The sequence below is a fragment of the Propithecus coquereli genome, unplaced genomic scaffold (assembly GCF_000956105.1).
Source record: "Propithecus coquereli isolate 6110/MARCELLA unplaced genomic scaffold, Pcoq_1.0 Scaffold120, whole genome shotgun sequence".
NCBI classification, from domain to species: Eukaryota; Metazoa; Chordata; class Mammalia; order Primates; family Indriidae; genus Propithecus; species Propithecus coquereli.
Genome location: NW_012136081.1, coordinates 1,139,580 through 1,160,403, shown reverse-complemented (window position 1 = coordinate 1,160,403; position 20,824 = coordinate 1,139,580). Strand labels below are relative to the sequence as shown.

The 20,824-nt window shown below is 58.3% G+C and overlaps 2 protein-coding genes across 3 annotated transcripts; both read right to left on the bottom strand.

Annotated features, from left to right (window-relative positions):
* Positions 1 to 22: 22 nt before the first annotated feature.
* KCNK7 (potassium channel, two pore domain subfamily K, member 7) lies at positions 23 to 2,621 on the bottom strand. Its single transcript, XM_012665555.1, has 3 exons — positions 2,269 to 2,621; positions 491 to 889; positions 23 to 228 (listed from the first exon to the last, which is right to left on the bottom strand). The coding sequence occupies exons 1-3, from the start codon at positions 2,585 to 2,587 to the stop codon at positions 23 to 25; spliced, it is 924 nt and encodes a 307-aa protein (XP_012521009.1). The 5' UTR covers positions 2,588 to 2,621.
* Positions 2,622 to 4,159: 1,538 nt separating this feature from the next.
* Positions 4,160 to 19,341, bottom strand: MAP3K11 (mitogen-activated protein kinase kinase kinase 11). 2 transcript variants are annotated; one of them, XM_012665553.1, is made up of 10 exons: positions 17,935 to 19,341; positions 13,295 to 13,475; positions 12,971 to 13,119; positions 12,688 to 12,863; positions 12,346 to 12,589; positions 11,754 to 11,867; positions 11,049 to 11,184; positions 10,872 to 10,963; positions 5,687 to 6,061; positions 4,160 to 5,027 (listed from the first exon to the last, which is right to left on the bottom strand). In XM_012665553.1, the coding sequence occupies exons 1-10, from the start codon at positions 18,671 to 18,673 to the stop codon at positions 4,690 to 4,692; spliced, it is 2,544 nt and encodes an 847-aa protein (XP_012521007.1). In that variant the 5' UTR covers positions 18,674 to 19,341; the 3' UTR covers positions 4,160 to 4,689. The 2 variants fall into 2 exon arrangements, with proteins under 2 accessions (XP_012521007.1, XP_012521008.1); XM_012665554.1 differs by having other exon boundaries at positions 4,160 to 5,003.
* Positions 19,342 to 20,824: the final 1,483 nt, after the last annotated feature.

Below are 20,824 nucleotides of genomic sequence, written 5' to 3'. Positions count from 1 at the left end.
GGACTTGGTCACCTGACACCTGTCAGCAAGCTGGGGCCTGTTCTGAGGCTGGGGCTGTGGGCGGCAGGGTGCTCAGAGCCAGTTCATCCTGGACTAGGATGCCACCTTGGTCCTCAGCAGTCAAAGGGCCACTGCACCCGAAGAACTTCACCATGGCACGGACTTGTGGCAGCTCCGTGAATGTCTCCACAGCTAGCAGCATGACCAGGAGGCCTAGGAGCAAGTAACCTGGGGAGGAGAGGTTGCTCGGGCAGCTCTTGGGGTGTTGACGATGCTTCCCCCACCTCCCAGCCTGGTTCTCCACCTTGGCACCCGGTGGCACTCATACCTCTCTTAACCCTGCCATCAGGTCTCTTTGGACTACAAGTCCCACACCACGCGCTCTGGTAGGATCCCTCCACCTGTGAGGCTCAGCCCCCAGCGAGTGGTGGGAGTCCTAGTCCAGGCCCCTCCTCCTTCCTCCCTGACACACTTGGGCAGCCAGACTCACCAAGAAGTGCGAGCTGACCGAGGTGGTAAATTACTGGATGCAGACCACGGCCATGGCTGGGCAGCAAGTCCCCCAGGCCGATGGTGCTGAGTGAGCTGAAACAGAAGTAGATGGCCTCCAGCAGGCCGCAGTCTCCCTGCACACCCCATAGCACCAGTGCTGGCAGCAGCACAAAGATGCTGGCCACCAGCAGGCCCAGTCCAGCTGCCTGCAGCAATGCAACCCTGCTGGGTGCCAGCTGCCAGTGCGCTGCTACCCAGGTACCCGGGCGGCTGAGCACAGGCAGCAGGCAGTGGCGCAAGGTAGCCACAAGTGCTAGGGAGGCTGGCAGCCCCAGGGCCGCATAGACCACGCAGAAGGCCTTTCCACCTGCTGATAGTGGGGCCATGTGGCCATAACCTGGAGAAGAAAGAGACAGTGGGCAATGAGCTCTTGAGTGGGCTGCCTGCTGGGGTCTCCACATCCCCCAACATCGCCTCCTGCAGAAGGCTGCCCCCTGGTGGCCAAAATTGCCTGAACTGTTTGGGCCCGTATTCTATCTGGCTCTCCTCTTCCTTTACTGGGGATCCTGGGCAAGTCCCTTAACCTCTCTGGGCCACTCTTTTCTTTTCTGGAAAATGAAAGGATTAAAGAAGACAGTACTTCAGGCGTTTTGCAGCTGGGGCAATTCTGAGTACTGCTGTCCTGCCCCAGAGAGATCCGGACTCTCTGAGGGATTCCTCAGCTCTGCTCTTCTAAGTACTTCCAAGTATCTCCAAATCCACAGCCAGTGCAATGTCACCCGCTTTTCCATTCCTCAAATATGTGTCGCATCAGCCTGTGTGCCAGGCCTCGTGCTGGAATCTGAGTTTGCCCAGGCCCTGCCCTTGGGTAGGGGAGGCAGGCAGGAAAATCAGTCTTGACGTTTGATGTGAAGAGCCGCACAGAGGCAGCACACAGGAGAGAGGACGTGTGAGGCCAGCAGCACCCGTGCAGGGTGGGGCGAGGTGGGCGATCAGGGTGTGCTGGAGAGCGGGGTCAGCTAGTCTGGAGGCTGCACACTGAAATGCCTACAGGAGGCAGATGTGAGACGAGGGAATGGTGAGGACTGGGGTGGACCAGAGAGGATGTGCTCTGCCCAAGGGGCAGGCCCCGCTCCGCTGCAGCCAGTGTTGCCTTGGAGGATTCTGGGTCAGAGTGAATAGGTTTCCTGATTTTCCAAAAGAAGTTGGAAATACAGACTTCAATTCAAAAAATATTTAGGTACTTTGCAGGACAAAACAAAAAAACCAGGGCTGTGGCCCCCTTGTGCTATTTCTCTGGGCCTATGTGCACGCTGTTCCTCTGCCAGGAATTCCTTCATCCCTCATGTCTGTGCTCTCTTGTCCTTGCTAGCATGTCCTCAGGACTTCCTAGCCAAGAAGTCTTCCCTTACTCCCCTCCTGAGCCTGTGGTCGTGGTCTGTGCTTCCCAGGTTCCTTCCATTTCCCTCCATCTGAGAGTCCATCCCACTGTACTGTGGTCCCTGCCTTGTGTCAGGTAGGGATCTGGGCACCTCTCCTGGGTCTCCAAGGGTGCCTGGGGGTGGGGCTGGGAAGGCCACACCCCTCCTGGCAGCTGAAGTGGAGGCACCAGTTGGGGTGTGTTGGTGTGGGGAACCCCAGCTGTGATGTCAGGCCTGATAGGGCTCGGGCTCTGTCTGGCACTTTGGGGCTGGGGGAAGAGTGTCGCACACCCAGGAACCCCAGGGAGTGATGGCCTCAGGAGCCCCCTCCAATGGGGCTGCCTGGTGGCCTTACCCGTGGTGGTGAGGATGCTGGCAGTGAAGAGCAGGGCCGAGGGCAGATCCCAGTTCCTGTCCTCCGAGCTGTTGCCCAGGCTGGAGACCCCGTGGGCCTGAGCTGCCAGGGCAGCACTGAGCAGCTCCTTCAGTTCTCCGGGGGCCAGGCAGGCCCCATGCTTGGCTTGGAAGGTGGCCAGCTCAGCCCTGAGCTCAGCCTGGAGTCTGAGTGCTGGAGGCCCCTCCAGGGCCTGGAGCACCACAGCCCCAAGCCCCAGGGCCAGCAGGTGGGCCACAACCAGGAGGCAGTATCGGGCCCAGGGCCTTAGAACCCCCATGGTGCGTGCCTGAGTCTGGGGTGCTGTGGGAGCTGGCTGCGCCACCACAGGCACCTGGGCGGGGCCGGCAGGGTGGGGCTGGGAGGAGGTGCTGCGTGGGTGGCTGGGACGCAGCCCGGGCGAGTGTGAAGGGGAGGAAGGCGAGCTGGAGCACCTCCATCAGGTTCTGGAGCAACCACATCTCACCGCAGCTGGGACGGTGGGGGCAGCGCAGAAGAAGGCTGCGGTGGGGGTGCCGACAGGGCAGGAAGCCAGGCCTAGAGAGGGCCTCGCACTTATTCAAGGTCATGCTTACCCGGACACCCAGACCCCACTCATTCACTCAACAGCTGTTTAGGCCCTGAGAACACTGGGGAAGATAGACACAGGCCCCTTCCCTCCTGGTTTTCACGCGAGAAACCTCTGCTATTAGCAAAGAAGCATGACGTCATGCTATCCTAAGTTCCGTGAAAGGAACACCCGGGGTAACAGGAGACTTCTCAGGGGAGGGGTGTCTTCCTGGGGAAGCTCCTCTGAGGAGGTGACACTTCAGCTGAGGAACAAGAAGATGCTAGTCAAGGTGGGAATGAGCTTGGGGTGTGGGAAGAACAGGGGGGCTGGCTGCGGTGGGGTGGGGGAGGGCAAGGACACAGGCCGTTAAGGACAAGTGTGGCCCAGGAGACCTAAGGGGGCTTCCGCAGGCATCCCAGATGGAACAGCGGCGGCCTCGGCAGTGGAGTGGGAGGGGGTGGTGGCACTCGGGATGGATCAGGTGGGAGCGGCGGTGGTAGGTAAAGAGAGAACTCAGGATGCCAGACCATCCTGGACAGACGACGCTCCAGCCTTCACTCATGGGCCTTCCTGAGCAGCTTTGTGTCTGCCCTCCTGGCCCCCACGCTGCTGAACTGCAGACACAGAGCCTGGCTGCCACGGGGCGCTGGGGGAGTGGGGAGCCCGGGCTCCGACTCCTGTAACCACTGTAACCATGGAGGAGCTGAGCCCCAGGGCACCGTGTGGGAGTGCTCGCCCACAGAACCCCCATGGCAGTGTCAAGGGCATTGTCGGTGTGCCAGGTGCCATGGTAGGTCGCCTTGTAGAGGTGGGTGGAGCTTATTCTTCATGTATCCAGACCGCGGGGCTCTGAGACAGAGCCAGGGAAACCCAGAGAACTATAGGCTCCTGAGCTCAGAGAGCCACCTGGGTGGGGACAGCATGGCCAGGGAAGGTGTCCTGGGTTGGGGGTGATGTTGTAGCTGGGCCCAGAGGATAAGCAGGGAGTACCCAGCAACAGGGAGGATCAGGGCAAATGGTCCTGAATGGTGGGAACGGCACGTGCCAATGTGGAGCAGGGAGGCCCTGGCAAGGGAGAGGCGGGTGAGGCCAGCGTGCGTGGGTGTAGGGGAGCCTGAGGAGGGGCTTAAATGATTGACCAAGGTCAATGGACTTGGTCCCAGGAGAAGGGTGCAGTGCAAGGTAACCCAGCCTAGGCCCAGGCCAACTGCCCAATGTGCAGGAGGTGGGGACCATGAGGATACCAAGGTCACGTGATAAGGTGGGTTTCCTGGTTACCTCCAAGAAAGATGACAGGCTGCATTTGGGGAGACAGCTTAAGAGTTTATTTGGCTTCATTGGATCCCAAGGCTAAGGCCCCAACCCTGGCTGGGGCAGCAGGAAGGCACCCAGAGAGCCCTGGCCCCAGGAGACCCCCAGAACAGGGGGACCTAGGCACTAAGCCCTGGGGCAGGGGCCACAGTAGCAGGACTTGGTCAAAAGTGCTGGTGATAGCTGAGGCCAGCCCCTCTCCCCTGCACCTCCCCTCCTCCCTGCACCACCCCTGGGGGCAATTCCCTGAGACAGGCTCTGGTCCTCCCAACCAGCTGGGTACAGTGTTGGGCCCCAGTGGGGGGCAGGTAAGTCAGGGGGACCTACAGGTTGCAGGTGTGGCGGGTGCAGGCCCCCCATCCAGTGTGAAGGCTTCCTGTGCAGTGTAGTGTTCCTGACCCCCAAAGGGGGGTGGAGTCCCTGGGGGAAACCTAGGCAGCTAGAGGCTGGCCTGGCTCCCATTCCAGTGTATGCTGTGGCTCCTCTAGGTGGCTGGAGCGTGGGGCAGTGGCCTGGCCCACTCAAGGCCCTGCCTCTGGCACCCATGGAGCCTGGGCACCCATGTCTTTGGTCTGCGCCCTGCAGTCCTGGGGGCCTCCCCGGAAGGGGTTGGCAGGTGGGGAGTCCCAAAACGGGTCCGAGTCTGGGAACAAGGTCCAGGGTGCCCGGCGGGGCGCAGGCTGTGGTGAGGGCAGGGGTGAAGGCCGTGGCCCAGCTGACACGAAGCTCCATGGGTCAATGCGGCTGCGAAGGGGTGAGGGCCGAGGTCGGCTGATGAGGCCCAGGGGCGGTGAGCGTGGGGTGCCTGGGGTGCCGGGAGCGGAGCGTGACGTCCCTGGTGGGGGTGAGACAGTGCCTCCTGTGAGAACATGGGAAGGGCACAGGGTCAGGCAGCCAGGAACTTCTAGGTGTCCCCAGAAGGCACTGCCCTCCTCTGGGCCTCAGTTTCCCCATCTGCACAGCGAGCTACTTGACTCAGTCTCCTTGGCCCTTCAAGACCTGTGGTGCATGTGTTTATTCCATAGCAGTTAAGAGCGAGGCCTGTGGAGAACACCTGCATAGACCTGGACCCCAGCCCTGCCACTTACTAGTTGTGGGAGCTGTGAGTCCCTTAATCTCTGTGTCTTAAATTTTCTCATCTAAAAAAAGGTATCGTAAGAGCACTTAGTTCACAGGTGGTTATGATAATTACACTAGGCAATCTCTCTAAAGCGCCGCAGTGCCTGGCACAGTGAGCAGCCAATGGGCATTCGCTAGCAACAGTATATTATTATTATTATTATTACTTCCCTTATTTCACAACTGGCCTAACCCAGCCGCACCCTGTCCCTGACCACCAGCTGAACTCAGAACTCAGCTCCCTACATGCTCCTCAAGGCCTTGTAGAGCCCAGTTAGGGGTCCAGCACTCGGCTGTGGCCCCAGCCTTGACACCCTGCATATGCCCCCCAGCCACTTCCCCTCCTCTGGTGGCCCCCATCTTGCATCCGGGCAACAGGCCAGTCTCCGGGCCACTCACCGCGCATCTCCTCTTCGCGCCGGGGGCTCTTGGCTGACCGCTGGCCCGCAGGGACACCCAGGTCCAGCAGCAGGGGCGCAGGGGTGGGTGGGGTGTCAGGCGTCTTGGGCAAGAGGCGCACGAGCGGGGAAGGGGGAAGCTCGGCGGGGCACAGCGTGGGCACTGGTGTGGGAGGCATTGGCGGGGGCTCCCCACGCTCGCGGCCTGGGCCCCCTGGTGGCTGCAGGTCTCTGCCCAGGCCCAGTGAGGCGAGCAGGGCGGTGCCGCGCAGCAATGCGCGCTCGATCAGCCTGGGCGTCCCGGAGCTGCTGCCGCGCTCTGCTGGGCTGGGTCGCCTTGGCTCCTCCGGCTCTGGGCTCGGCCGCGGGGGGTTACCTGCGGCCAGGGATGGCACAGGTTAGGCTGCGTCTTCTGGGTAGGGGCTCTGGGGACCCCCTCAGTGGCCATGGAATAAGGACTACATTCTACGCCCCACCAGCATCTGCCCTGGTCCCCAGCCCAGCTCCTCCCTGTCCACTTGAGCCTCCCCCATCACACACCCCACCCACACTGCAGCCTTTCACAAGATGGGGGCTGCAGGGAGGGCAGTACAGGCTGAGGAACCAGCAGGAGCAAAGCCTGGGAGGCAGCCAGGGGCCCTGGAGCCCACAGACGACAACACAGGGGCCCAAGAGGAGGCAGGCTGAGGCCAGATCACAACGGGCCTCAGTGGCTTCAATGGTCAGTCAGGGGCAACCTCCAGGCCCAGGAGCAGGGCTGGCCCCACTGACTGGGACCAGCACCCTGTGTTCCGTGCCCACCCCTTCCTGGCTTGGCAGCCCTGACCCTTCTGCCCATCAGCCCCTACTCCAGCTGTAGCTTACAGGAAGCACGCAAGTGAACTTCAACAGCCCCGAGGGCACACATCACTGTCCCTATTCCAGAAATGAGGAAACTGAGGCTCAGAGGGATAGTGCCTTGCACATAGTCACAGCTGGTTTATAGAGCGAGTATTTGTGCCAGGCCTGAGCTGATTTAGGGGTGTTATGTTGTCTGATCTCCACACCCCAGGCATTCCAGGCTCAGAGGGGAAAAGGGCTCGCGTAAAGCTGCACAGCCAGGGAGGGACGGAGCTGGCCTCACCCAGACAGGGGCAGCAGAGCCTTTGCTCTCCACCACTTCCCGACCAGACTCCTCCCTAGATTTCAAGATTTCGGTGTCCTATCTTCAAGCCTAGGGTTGGCCTGACTCCATTTTAGACCACCTGGGGTGGGGTTGGAGATCCTGTCATTATGGAGGAGGTGGGGGGGTCTAGGATGGCCTCCTATAAGCCCCAATTTTGTTAGATCCCAATTCTGTTCTTGGCTCCAGAACCTGCCATGGCTCTCCACCGTCACTAGAAGACAGTCTGGCCTCCTTGGCAGGGCTTTCAATGCCCTCCCTGGCCCTGCTGCTTCTGCCTTTCCCTCCTCCGTGGGCCAGGAAGGGAGTGGGCCTGCCTGGAGCAGAGCGTTGGGGGTGGGTGTCAGGAGGAAGACATGCAAGGCTGGGAAAAGTGAGCTTCTACTATGAACCAGAACGTAGCTCAGAGTCCCCTTTGTCAGCCACAACCCTTACTCAGACTCTCTGCCTCTTATCTTATCTCATGCCCACCCTTGGGCATTGCCACTCAAGGGCCAAGGGAATCCTTCTAAAATGCAAACCTGCTAAGAGCAGGTCTGTACTTAAAAACCATCTATCATTTCCAGGCCCTTCCTGAACTGGCTTCTGCCTACTTTTCCAGCTTCACTGATTTATTCATTCAACAAACATCTACTGATCTGTGTGCAAAGGATGCACACAGGCCCGGCCTACGACCACTGCCTTAGGCCTGACACTCGCTGGCTCTCAGGTCTTCTCTGAGTTCAGCCAGGTTTCCTCCTCCTCAGGTCTGGTGAGCCCCATACCTGTGCATGCGTCACTCCCTCTGCCCAGCTCACCTCTCCTATTGCAGCTTTCAGTGATTTCTTATCACCACCCAGACCCGGCTGAGATATCACCTCCTCCGGGAAACCTTCCTAGAATCCCCCCGAAACTGTCCAGTTATTGCTCATGTTGTGTCTTACACAGGCTCTGCTGTACTTGTTTATTTATCAGTTTGCCTCTACCGCCAGACTAGGACGTGCCCGAGCCCAGGGCAGTGTTGATTGCTAACATGCTGCTGCCTGGCTCATAAAATTCCTGTTGGATGGAAGAATCCATTCATATAATCCTTGCACTAACCACAAGGTGATTGTTACCAGCCCCATTTCACAGGTGAAGAAACTGATCATTTACAGTGAGTTGAAACAGAAGAGGAAAGCATGCTTAAAATAAGCAAGAGAGGGCCAGGTACAGTGGCTCATGCCTGTAATCCTAGCACTTTGGGAGGCTGAGGAGTTCGAGATCAGCCTGACCAAGAGTGAGACCCCATCTCTACAAAAAATAGAAAAGTAAGCTGGGTGTAGTGGTGCTCGCCTGCAGTAGCTGTAGCCCAGCTACCCACGAGAGGCTGAGGAAGAAGGATCACTTGAGCCCAGGAGTTTGAGGCTGTAGTGAGCTACGATGACGCCACTGTACCCCAGCCTGGGTGACAGAGCAAGATCCTGTCTCAAAAAACAAAACAAAACAAACAAACAAAAAAAACCCAAAACAAAAATCCCCAAAACAACAACAAAAAACCAACCAAACAAAAACAAATAAATAAAATAAGCAAGAGAGGGCCAGGTGTGGTGGCTCACGCCTGTAATCTCAGCACTTTGGGAGACCAATGTGGGAGGATCACTTGAGGCTAGTTCAAGACTAGCCTAGGCACATAGCGAGACCCCGTCTTTAAAAAAAAAAAATCAGCTGGGCGTGGTGGTGTGCGCCTGTACTTCCACCTACTTGGGAGGCTGAGGCAGGAGCATCCTTTGAGCCCAGGAGTTTGAGACTGCAGTGGGCTATGATCGCACCACTACACCCAGCCTGGGTGGAGTGATAGAGTGAGACCCTGTCTCTAAAAAAATAAATAAAAATAAAACAAAAAATAAAAATATAATAAGCAAGAGAAATAAGACAAAGGAAGAGAAGATAGAGTCTAGCACACAAAATGAGAGTGAAAAGAAATTCCTGCAGTCAATGGCTTGAGAAACTGAGGTTCCCAGAGGTAAGTGACTTGTCCGAGGTAATTCAGCTAGGATTTGAATTTGCCTCCAAGTTTCCTGGCAGAAAGAGTTGGCAACCCTGTTGTTTAGGAGAAAGCAGCATGACCATTCTTGACCCAGAGATAAAGGTGAAATTGCTTCCATGGGGCCTCATGGAGAGGACATGGCCATGTGGTGGCTGGTGACTCCAGGGCAACAAGGTTCGCAGGGCGGTCTCTGTCAGTGTAGGGTGAACAAGCCCTGCCAATGTGCAACTCACTGCAACCAGTTCTCTAGGGGCCAGGACACCCAGCAGGGGACAAGCTGGGTAGATGGGAGATGTAGCTCCCCGATGGTGTGGCTTACGCCTGGGACAATCTCACAGGGTCTGGGACCTCTATGAGGTCCTATTCTTTGATTCTCAGCCAGGTTTCTGACTCTGTGGGTGGTTGCAAGGTCAAGGACATGTATTCTCATGGCCCCAGATGGTGGCTAGAGTGTGGGTCTGGGCTTAGCCAGCAACTGGGCTGGGGCAAGTGATGTCTTTTCAGGTAAAGGGACACGCTTGAGAAGGATAGGGGTCAGGCCCTGTGTCTCTGTCCCTGGGAGCTTAGGGAGGGCAAGGCCAAAGGGCTCTGTAAAACATGGTTGGGGCTGCTTTGACCTACACACCTGGGTTGACAGGACCTCAAGTTCTCCATTGACCCTTCTGGCCTGGTGCATTCTAGAGCAGGTGAATCCAAGAAGCCCCCTTGGTCTTCCAATTCTCAGTTTAGTCCCAGCAGCACAGCTAGCGTGGGCGATACAACTGCTGGAGCGGAAGATGGTGGGGCACTGGGGTCCAGGGCCCTGCCTCTGGAGTCAGATCTCAGTTCAAATCTCTGCTCTGCTGGGTGCCTTCCCTCAAACCTCGTAACTTCTCTGTGCCTCAGTTTCCTCCACTGTAAAATTTGCTAATAATAATACCCACCTCAAAGAATTGTCTAGTACATAGGAGAGACCCAGTAAACCTTCCTTGGTGTTATTACTGTCAGATGTAGCTCAGGCAATGGTGGATGTGATTGGCTGGGTGGGGTGGGAGCAGTCTAAATTGTTTGTTGAACAGGACTCTGGTCTGAAAGCAGCTACGCGGGTCTTGTATGCTGGCTGTGAGCAGCAGGTAGTCCTGGGGGCTCCAAAAATGGTCCCTGGGTTGGCACAGGGACTCCCAAGCAAGGGAGGGCATAACCTTCTAGCCCCTGCCAAGGCTGAGCAGCGTTGCACTGAACCCTCATCCCTCTGACATCTGAGCCCTGCTCTTGGCCCGACCCTCCAGCCTTCTGAGCAGCTTGTATGTGAGAAACCCTTTCTTTAGGTGAAAGCTTCCGAGGAAGTTCACCACGAGCATGGGAGCTGAAGTCTTTCTCTGGGTTCAAATCCTCAGCTGGGGGTCTTAGGTAAGTTATTTCACATCTCAGAGTCTCAGTTTCCTTATTTCTAAAATGGGGATAATAACAGCACCTCCCTCACAGGGTTGATACTTGGATGGAATAGAAGCCCTGAACTGCCCTGGGTGCGGTGAGAATGGGCTCGGGATCCTTGCCTGCTCGGCCATCTTACTCTCTTCTCCACCTGCAGGCTCCCCAGAAGGGGCTCTGAGAAGCACAGTGTAGCACTTGGCTGGCTCCACCCCACATGAGTGGTTTCCTTTCCCTCTCTGGGGATTTCTCTTCCTTTGGGTAACACATGGGGGTACCATTCTTTCTTCCTTTTCTCCCAAGAGCCTGCTGAGGGCACAGGGGCTACCACAGGGCCAGGACAGAGCCCTCTTGCAGGCTGGGTCTGAACAGGGGGACTAGGCTTTGGGCCCCCGGAGGCCTGGGCTGTCTGCAGCTTGATTGTGGGCCTGTAGGTCAGACCTGGGTTCTAGGACTGGCCCTGTCCTGTCTCAGGCTCAGTTTCCCAGTCTCCAGACTGAGAACAATCAGGGTAGGATTCTTGCTCTGTCTGCTGTCCTCTCATGGCCTCCCCAAGATGACCACAGAAGGAGCTCCCCGCTGCTGGGGGGAGGCAAGGCCACTCACCGTTGAGTGTTGGGGGTGTGGAAGGAGATCCTAAGGGGGAGGAGTCATTTGAATCCAGGTACCACGTGGCATCATCCATGCGGGATCTTCTCCTGGTGAAGGGAGGGTGAAGAAGGGACGCTTCATGAATCTCAGGACTGGGGAAAGGCAGACAATGCTAGGGTGGGGGACACTCACCTCCCATTCTGGGCTTCCCCAGGCTTGGGGGAACTGGGACCCCAGGCCCAGCAAGCTCGCCGTTCTCCATTGCTTGAGTCCTCTAGCCGTCGGGGGGACTGGCGGCCCCATGCCTGGCCTGGTTCTGCTGGCTCCACTATGGCGGGGGAAACCAATGGAATCTCAATTGACCCTTGTCCTCTGCCCATAATGAGAGTCAAACTTCAGGGGCAACTTTTAGAAGACAGGGAGCAGGCTGGGCCGCATACTATTCCCAGTGTGGGCTTTGGGCAAGATAGATGGGTCCTGGGCCAGCAGTGGGGTGGGGCATCTCATCTAGTCCTTCGGCTGACATTTGCTGCTTAGTAGTGCAGACATTGACACCAACTGTCTGGGTTTAGATTCTGGCTCTGCCATTTATTAGATGTGGAGCAAGTTACCTTTTTCACTTTGCTCATCTATAAAACTTAAACAATAAACTACTTAAGAGAATTATTGCGAGGAATTAAATTAATATGTAGTGTCATGCAATTGTCTGACTAAAAAAATAAGTAAAATAAATACTGCTTGGAGAACTTAGAGGTAACAGTCTAGACACATAGGTTAGGGAGCCTGGGGAGGAGGAAGAAGGGGAGGAGACACTTGGTGGGATCCACCTTCAAGGATGAGGTTTGACAGAGGATAGGGGGTGTGGGGGAAGGGTGGTGGGGGGGTGGGGTTTCTTACACTGGATGGCCCGGAACCGCGGGAAGGTGGGCGAATCCCCGGCCCCGACCTCGAAGACGTTTCTTCTCCGGTCAAGGCCGGGGGAGGCCTGGACGGTGATGCGGTGCTTGAAATCTGGGGTTTGGGTGGGGGGAGGCAGGGTGTAGGTTTGTGGTGAAGAAGAGCCAGAACCCTAACCTGCAAGGGCCCTCGGCCCACCAGGCCACGCAGGCAGTGGCACGGTGGCTGTGTGATTGGGGCCAGCCTCACTGCCTTCCTGGGACCCAGGCTCTGAATAAGGAGGGCCAATGGGCTGGACCCCACCACCTGGAGCACAGCGGAGTCGGAGATCCTGCGTGCCGGCCCCGCCCCGCCCCCAAGGCCTTCCCAGAACTTTCATGAGCCCCGCCCCTTCCCGGTCGCAGCCACTCCCAGACGGACATGCAAATATTCCGCCAGAACCCGCCCACAGACAGAAAAAACACTCCTGGTCCCACCCCTCCTAGCCTTCAGCTCGCGGGCCCACCCACCAACACCCTAAGCCAATCACAATACGGGCAGCACCCGCCCACGCAGCCAATGGCGGGGCGGTGTCCCCGGGCCCGCCCCTTACCGAGTGGCATGCTGATGCGCTCGCTGCCGTCGCGCGCCCTGAGCTTGCTGCGCTTGAAAGTGCCGCGGCGGCGCCGCACGTGCGGCCGCTCGCGGTCCACCTGCTGCAGCAGCAGTGTCAGCTCGCGCTCGAACACCTCTAGCTCCCACTGGGCCAACAGGTGCTCGCGCCGCCGCAGCTGCTCCGCCTGTGACCGCTGCTCGCGCGCCGCGCGAGTCAGTTCCTCCTCGCGGCTCAGTAGTTCCTGCGTCCGGGACAGTGAAGGCGGTGGGTGGGTCAGCCTGGCACTGACCCCGGCGCCCGCCCCAACTCTTCCAACCTGGGCCCTTCGCCTCCTCGAACCTTTTCCTTGGCCCGCAGCTCGTCAAAGAGGCCCTGGATCTCGCGTTTCCAGCCTTCCTGCATGGAATGGAACGAGTCCCGCGGCATTTCCCGTAGGACCTGTGCCTCTAGCGCCTCCAACTGCTGCAGGATGGAGGCGAAGTCGGGTCTGCGGTGGGGGTCCTGCGCCCAGCACTCTATGTGCACGGCGTGGAGGGGAGACAGAGTAAGAAGGGGGTCTGTGGGTGCATGCGTCCTGGGCCAGGGAGCTCTGCCCCGCACCCGCCCCGTCCTGTCCCCTTACCGGCCATGAGCTGTGCGAAGGGCTCGGGACAGGTAGATGGGATGGGCAGTGTGAGCTTGTTAACAGCCACGCCATAGGCCACGGCAAGGCAGTCAATGCCACGGTAGGGCACTTCCCCAGTCAGCAGTTCCCATAGCAGCACCCCAAAGCTGTGGGTGAGACAAAGGGTCTGTGTCCCTTCCTGTGCCCATTTACTGCCACTTCACCGCAAAGCAACCAGAAACTAAATGGTTCCGCCTGTCTGCCCAGCCCTAGACTTAGGCAGCCACCTCTGCCCTCTGCAGCCCCATAGCAGACCCTGTCCAGCCCCCACCAGGGCCGCACCTCCAGACATCACTGCCCTTAGAGAACGTGGAGGCCTTGATAACTTCGGGGGCCATCCAGGCATAGGTGCCTGCAGCACTCATTTGTGTGGTTTTGTGCCACTCTCGGGCCAGGCCAAAGTCTGTGATCTTCAGGGTCTTGTGCTCCATGTCGTCACCCTCAATGGGCTGCAGCAGCAGAACTAGGGAAGAAGGGGGGCAGGATTATGGATGCTCCAGGATGAGGTGGTAGGGACAGGGAAAGATCTGGGAACAAATTGTCATCTGACAGACATTCTGGCTAGGCACAGAGGTAAATGGGTCTAGATCCTGCCCTGGAGAGTTGGGGGCAGAGTAGAATCAGACAAGAATAACAACACTGATACACATTTTCTGAGGGTCTACTGGAGACCACACGTTTTACACTCAGCCCTAGTACTCAAACAAATCCATGAGGTTGATAATAGTATTCCCATTTTACAGATGAGGAAACTGTGTAGGGAAATGACTTGGCTGAGATCATATAGCAAATAATGCAGAGATTCCAACCTAGTCTGTGTGGCTCCAAAGGTAGCATTCTAACTTTTTGTTTTAGAGACAGGGTCTCCCTCTGTCACCCCGGCTAGAGTACAGTGGTGCAGTCGTAACTAACTCCTGTGCTCAAGCAATCCTCCTGCCTCAGCCTCTGGAGTAGCTGAGACTACAGGCACGTGCCACCACGCCTGGGTAATTTTTTCTAACTTTTCCCTAATACTACACTGAATAAAAACTGGCAATGTGGCAGGCTCTCAGCATTTATGGCTTTGATTTCCAGAGAAATCCATGAGTGTCTTGTCATTTTGTTGAGGCAGGAGTGTGAATCAGAATGCACATGGGGGTGGGGAGCAGGAGGGAAGCCCGTGGTGAAAAAAGAAGCCCAGCAGGTACCACAGGCCCCAGTGCCCATATCACATTGTGGCTAGTGCAGCCACTTCGGAGGGAAAGACTCCAAAAGATACCTAGTGATGAAGCTGGAAGGGAAGAGAAAGGGTTGGGTTGAGGAAAGTGATGGTGTTTGGGCACAAAAGAGAAGCTTGGGGCAGATATAGGAGTGGTGGTCAGACTTGGCAGGGGCTCATGGCTTTGATCCCAAATGGGGCTATCATACTCTGTACAGGGAAGAGAAGCAGCACCTTGCAAATCTCTTATCAGGATAAAAATGGCTAGAGTGAGAGAAGTTTTAGAGAAACAGAAAGAGGACAAAGTCATAGAATCATCAAGGGTTGAAGGGCCCCTCTATTTTCTGATTACAGCCAATTGCATTGTACAGGAGATGTGATATCCAAGTCAACTATGTTTCTGAACATGCGTCAGGCACATCCCTCAGCTCTCCTACCCAGGGTGACAGGGCTGGAATGGGGGCAGCACAGGGTACTGGGGGTGGGGCAGAGGGAAGGGTACTGACACAGCCTGGTGAGTCAGGGAAGACTTCTCAGAGAAGGTGGCAGAACCAGGGTACTCACACTCAATTTTCAGAGCCTAGAGCCACAACCCCCAATTCCGTTGCTGGCCAAGCCCTCCGGGCCTGGCGGAGGCATCAGGCACCGCTGCCCAGCCCCTCCCTGCTGCCCTTGGCTCTGTTCCTGTGATGCACCCCCCAACTCCCAGCCATTTCAATGCTGGTGCTTCTCAGAGCCCAGCCTCTCCTCATTCTGCCTGCTGCCCCAGGCTGTCCCAGCCTCTTCCAGGTGCCAGCTTCCCCCTCCCCACTGGCATCTTCCACATTTGCAACTCCAGGTCAGACAGAAGTCCATTTAGCTGCCCATCAGCGGCTATACTTGATGTACGTATGCCCTCAGTGACCACCTTTACCATCTCACCGCGCCCAGCAAATTTTCCTGCAGTATCTCCTAATTCAGAGAATGGTCTTGAAATGCACCTGCTCCTCTGAGCCAGACGGGGCTGAGTCCTGAACAGTTCGTAAAGCTAAAGATGATAACAAAACCCACCTCAGAGAGCTGCTACAAGTATTAAACAAATCACGCTTTTAAAGCCTTTGCTCCGGGGCTGCCATCTCGCAGGGGTGGTCTAAATGCCAGCTGTCCTGAAGATTCTACCACTCACATCTTTCGAGTCCTCTCTCTCCTCTGCATCCTCTGTCACTCCTAACTTCCAGCTTCACACCAGTCTCCAGGCTGCTGCTGGAGGCTCGAACCTGACCATTTAGTAAGCCCCATACAAGCTCATTCCAAAGAGGAACCGCAACAGGCCGGCAGATGGGCAGAGTGGGAACAGGCACCTCTGCTGGTGCCAAGGCTCACCTCTCCTCTTGAAGACCAACACTTGCTGCTTCCTGGCCAGGTATCTAGCCATTTGTGGGACCCCACAGACTGGCAAAACACTGTCTTTACCAGAATCTCAGGCTGGGTGGCCACTGTCCCCATTGTCAGTTGGGGAATCTGAGGACCAGACAGGGGCAGCAACTTACTCAAAGTTTCAGAACTTCTTTGTACTTGTGGCCTTTCTGCTACCTCCCCGCCCCCAACTCTAACACCTGCTAAGCCTCAGCCTCACCTCCACATCCCCTGCTTTTTCTCCAAGCTGCCTTGCTGCCTGCCTGTGCCTTGAATTCGTCCCATCCTGGGTTGCTGTTCTGGTGTCTGATGTAGACGGGAGGTCAGGGGCCATGCAGGAGAAGGGACTAGAGATCCCAAGGCTGGGGCCCACCTCTTAGCACTGCCTTAGGGCTCCCTGGCCTCTGAAAGAGACCTGGCCACCAGCCGCTCCCCAGACTGGCCTCTGCTGGGCTCAGGAGTGGCCTGGGCAGCTCACACCTCTTCCGCTTCCCTCCCATGGTCCCTACTTCTCCTTTCTGGGAGGCCTGGGTCAGGTCTCCAAATGGGAAGGGGGGTCTTTTGGGGGAGAACTAGAGGAGGTCAGGCCCAGGCCAGCCTGGCTGGTTAGTCCTGTGACTCGTGGGCCTGGAGAATTCCCCCTCCTCTCCCTGCCAGGCTTCCTCACAAGGCCCCCATTGTCCAGGAAAATCACGCCATTGTTTCCTGCCTGTGCCCCCCCAGCTCAGGGACTCCCCCAACCCCAATCTCGCAGACGGCAACTTGGGCTTAGGACTGGGGTCTGCAAGGTTGGATGCCAGGCTCAGAGAGGCTGAGGGCACCTTGCCTGCCCTTCACCGCCACCACCCAGACTCTGAGAGGGAAGCAGGGGCAACTCCTCCACCCCCAGCTCTTTCCTCCCCTGCAGGCAGCTGGGTTAGGGAGGGAGCAGGGGCTGGAGCAGGGGCAGGAAGCCGGCTCAGGGGCAGCAGGAAATGCAGGAAGCGGTGGGGAGGGTGGGGAGCAGGGGCCTGGGCTATTGTTCCATTTTTTCTGGAAAGAAAATGGAGGAAAAACAGAAGATGGGAGTCCCCTCCCCCTGGGCCTTCGGGGAATCCCCCCAGGCTGGGACAGGGAGTAGGGGTCCCTAGATGGCCAGGTCCATGGGTGAGGCTGAGAAGTGGGAACTGCCCCCTCCTATGGGTGAGAAGAGTGGGTGGAGTGGCTGACAGGCCTCCTCTGCCCCTCCAGCCCTGGCAAAGAACTTGGATATCACTGGGTCCTGGCACTCTGTTCCCTGCAGCCCCTTGTCAGCCCAGGTGAAAAGGCTCCAAATATCCACGCTGACCCCCATCTAAGAACTTCTCATGGCTCTCTAGTGATCCCACTGAGCCTGGTCCCCTCCTGCATTTCCAGTGCTCTCCAGCCTGCACCCGGGGCTCCAGCAGGGCGTGGGCCCTAGTGTCCCCCTACTGTGCTGGGTCCTGTCTCCATGCCTTGCTCTCTAAATGCCTGCACCAGGAAGCCCTCTGAACCTGTCACTCACTTGTCTTGGGCCCGTAATGGGCAACGTGTATGGGGCCTGAAATGGCTGGAGATGGAGTCTCCCTTAGCCCAGCATGCCCACCGCAAGTGCTGGTTCCAGGCAACGTCCTCTTGTGATCCAGCCCTCGAATGTCCTCATCCAACCCATAGGCTGCCCTACACACAGTGGGTCATGGCTGAGGACCCACTGTGTGTAGGGCAGCCGATGTTGGGGCTTGCCTAGCCCATTCAGCCATTTCACCTTCCTTTTTACAAGATCTGAAATCGAGGCTCTGAGTTGAAATAACCAGCTAGAGGTCATGCAGCCAGGGAGAGGTGGGGCCAGAAATTCCAGCCCTGGCCCTAGCCTTGACTGCCAAGGGGAAGGCTTTCCCCTGTGAGATATCTTTTCTGGAAGAGCTGCCCACCATGAAGGGAGGGGAGGGCAAAGCACCAACACGATTGTGAACTTTAGGGGACAGGAAGACAAGGAGCACCAGCATCCAGGGGACTTCCTTGAGGTGGTAGCCATGGTTAGGCAGGATGCTTATGGCTCACTGGAGATCCCAATTTCTTAACTTGCCCAAGCTGCAGCTGCAGGCTGGGGTCACAGTCTTCTTCTGTGGCTGGGGCAAAAGGACTCTGTTTGCTGCCTGGGACTCCTGCTTTGGGGCCAGTGTGAGCCCATGGGCACCCCTGGTCAACTAGGGCTCCCCCAGGATAGAAGCTCCTGCCTCCAGTAGATCCCTAGCTAGGCTCAACTGAGGGTTAGGAGTAGGTGTGTGCCTGGGCCATGCCACCCCCCAGCCACGCTCCCCAAACTCACTGTTGTTGGACTTGAGGTCTCGGTGGATGACAGGCACCAGGGCCTCGCAGTGCAGGTAGTGCATCCCACGGGCAATCTGCACGGCCCAGTTGACCAGTACATGGGGGGGCACGCGTCGCCCAGCCAGAGCACGGCTCAGGGGCCCACCAGCTGCGTACTCCATCACCAGGCACAGGTTGGGTTCCTCCAGGCACACGGCCTTGAGGGCAATGATGTTGGGGTGTGCCAGCATGGCGAAAAGCCGGGCCTCCTGGCGAACACTCTCAGCTGTCACACTGATGTCCTCATCGGGGTCCTGGCGAGCTGCCTTCACGGCCACCAGCTCGCCTCGCCAGCTGCCACGGTAGACCTTGCCAAAGCCACCAATGCCGATCACCTCCTCCAGCCGCAGCTCCTGGAAGCTGGCCACCTCGCAGGGGGGCGGGCCGCCACCCCGAGACACATAGTTGGATGGAAAGATGCCTACCTGGCCACCCACCTGGCCCGCCCACCATCCCTCATCTCCTGAGATGGCTGCGTCCCGGGACAACACCTCCACACGGTCACCCTTCCTCAGGGCCAGCTCGTCCTGTCCACTGGGCTCGTAGTCAAACAGGGCTGTCCACACTGGGTTGGCATAAGCCGCTGCCTTTGGAGACCCCTCCGGCCGGCCTCCACCTCCACCTCCACCGCCCCCACCGCCACTGCCATTCCATGACCCCAGCGGACTCTTGAGGAAGAGGTTCTTCAAAGGCTCCATGGCCGGGAGCCGGCGTTGGAATATATGGTGGACCTTCTCTGGGTGCCCGTGGTCCCCACCCCTGCTGGCTGCTGAGGCCCTAGTCCCGGAACCTGGGCATCCAGGCCCTGGCCCTCAGCCCCAGACCCACGCCTCTCTGGGGAGCCAGGAGTGCCGCCTCCCGGCCCCCCGCATCTCGGGCTTCTGGAGGAGGGCACCCAGGGCAGTGTGGTCAGGCTGGGGGGGTGGGGCCCCGGGGCCTCCGGTGCCTCACCATGGCTGGCTTGGAGGGGTCCGAGCTTCCCTCGGTCCCGGAGCAGTCCTGGGAGCCTGGCTCCAGCACCCGCCAAGTGTAAGGTGGGGCCTGCCAGGGGCAACGCCTGGATTCCGGTTGGGTCTTTTTGCGCAGGGGGTGGAGGGAGAGTCCCCAGTTGGACCGAGGCTGCCTCTTCCTGGCCCCAGCTCCTTTGGCCCCGACGGCTCCGACCCCGTTCCCTTCTTCCTCCTCCCTTTGTACTTTGGCCCCGGGGGCGGGAGGCAGAGGTGGAGGGTGGAGTTTCACTTTTTTCCGCTCTTCTCCGTCCTGCAGGAAACAGCATCAGATGACGCGGGCGGGTTGCACCGCTCCCCTCCCGGAGGCTCCGGGCGGGGAGTTCCCGGGTAGGCGGGCCAGGAGAGGCAGAAGGAGGGAAAGGGTAACCTCAGACCCTCCATCGCAGCAGGCTTTGGGATCTAGGAAGAAAAGCCCCAGGCTGGGTGCTCCGCTGCCTCGGGTCGAAGTTGGTCTCTTTGAAGGACGGGCCATCTCTGCCCTCTGCATCTGCGTCAGCATCAGCAAAATCGGGTTACAGAACTTGCACTTGGGAGTGGGGCAAACCCGAGTCTGGTCTTGGCTACCAAGTTGTAGGACTGTGTGATCTATCGACTCTGAGCCTCATTCTTTTCATCCGAGGACGAGAAGCTCTGCTTTGCAGAGCTAGTGGGATGGGGGTGGGGAAGACTGGAGGAAGATGGAACGGCTGCACCTCAAGTTCTTGAAACAGGTTGTCTAAAGCTTTCCTCTTCCCCTCACCTGGAAAACGATCCGCTTCTTCATATCCCTTCCGCAAAGGCGGAAACCTGAGACTGCTGTCCAGAACATTGCCCAGGATTGGATTCAGAATAGCTGAATCGCCCTCACAACGGCTTAGTTGACCACGCTTGCTTTGAGCCTGTCACTTTAAGAAAAACGACACTATCCTATTTCGACTATTTTTGCCTGTTCCGGAGGGTCGTTCTCTACATAGTAGGTCTGAGCTCTGACCCGGAAGTAGAGGCCGCTCGGAGCAAGAGGCGCTCGTGACGTTGGAGGTCCAGCACTAAAAGGGGAGGACCAAGTGGGGCGCGCTTCGGTAGCGGCGACCTTTCGTTTAGCCCAACAGAGTCCACGCCTCCATCTTTTCCCCGCCTCCCGTAACTCATTGGAAGACCTCTGCGCCAATTACTCCGCCGCTACCCAATGGTTACTCAACTAACCCTTCGGTTCCGCCCAGTGATCTCTCCTGGAGTGGCAACGCCTGCATGTGCGCATGCGCTCAAACGCTTCTACTTTTTGGACTTTCTTTAGATTCGGACTCTGCCCACGCCCGAAGGGCACACCGGCGTCTCATCTTGCGCTTGCGCATTCGTGCTCTTAGGTTTTCCTTTTCCGGGTCCCAATTGGGTCTGTCGGGCGCATGCGCCACTGCAGGCTGGTGGCTCGCGGCTCCTTCTTCCGGCCTCCTCCTTGGGCCGGCACCAGCAGAAGCCGGGCGAGCGCGGAGCCCAAAGCGAGTGACCTGTGACCCCGGAAGTGGACCTCAGGGTCCCGGGGGTCTCCCCGGTCCGGAGTCAAGGGAGCCCTCGCCGGCACTCCGGGAGCACCCACCCCACGCCCACCTCTGGATGCCACCGACGGGTGCCTGGCCCGTGCCCCGCGCCTGCCTGCCCGCTCAACCCCTTGGTGTAGTTCTGGGCCAGGGGTGGGGGCCCGGACCCCGCCCCTAATGCGGCCCCACCCCCGTGTCCGGGCCTCCTACCGCTGACTGCCCCAGCCGGCCCCGCCCCCTGCCCGCACCCGCGCCCCTCCGATCCCCCCTCCCCCGCTGGGGGAGGCCATGGCGTGAGTTTGAGGCTAGGCCCCGGGGCCCTCGG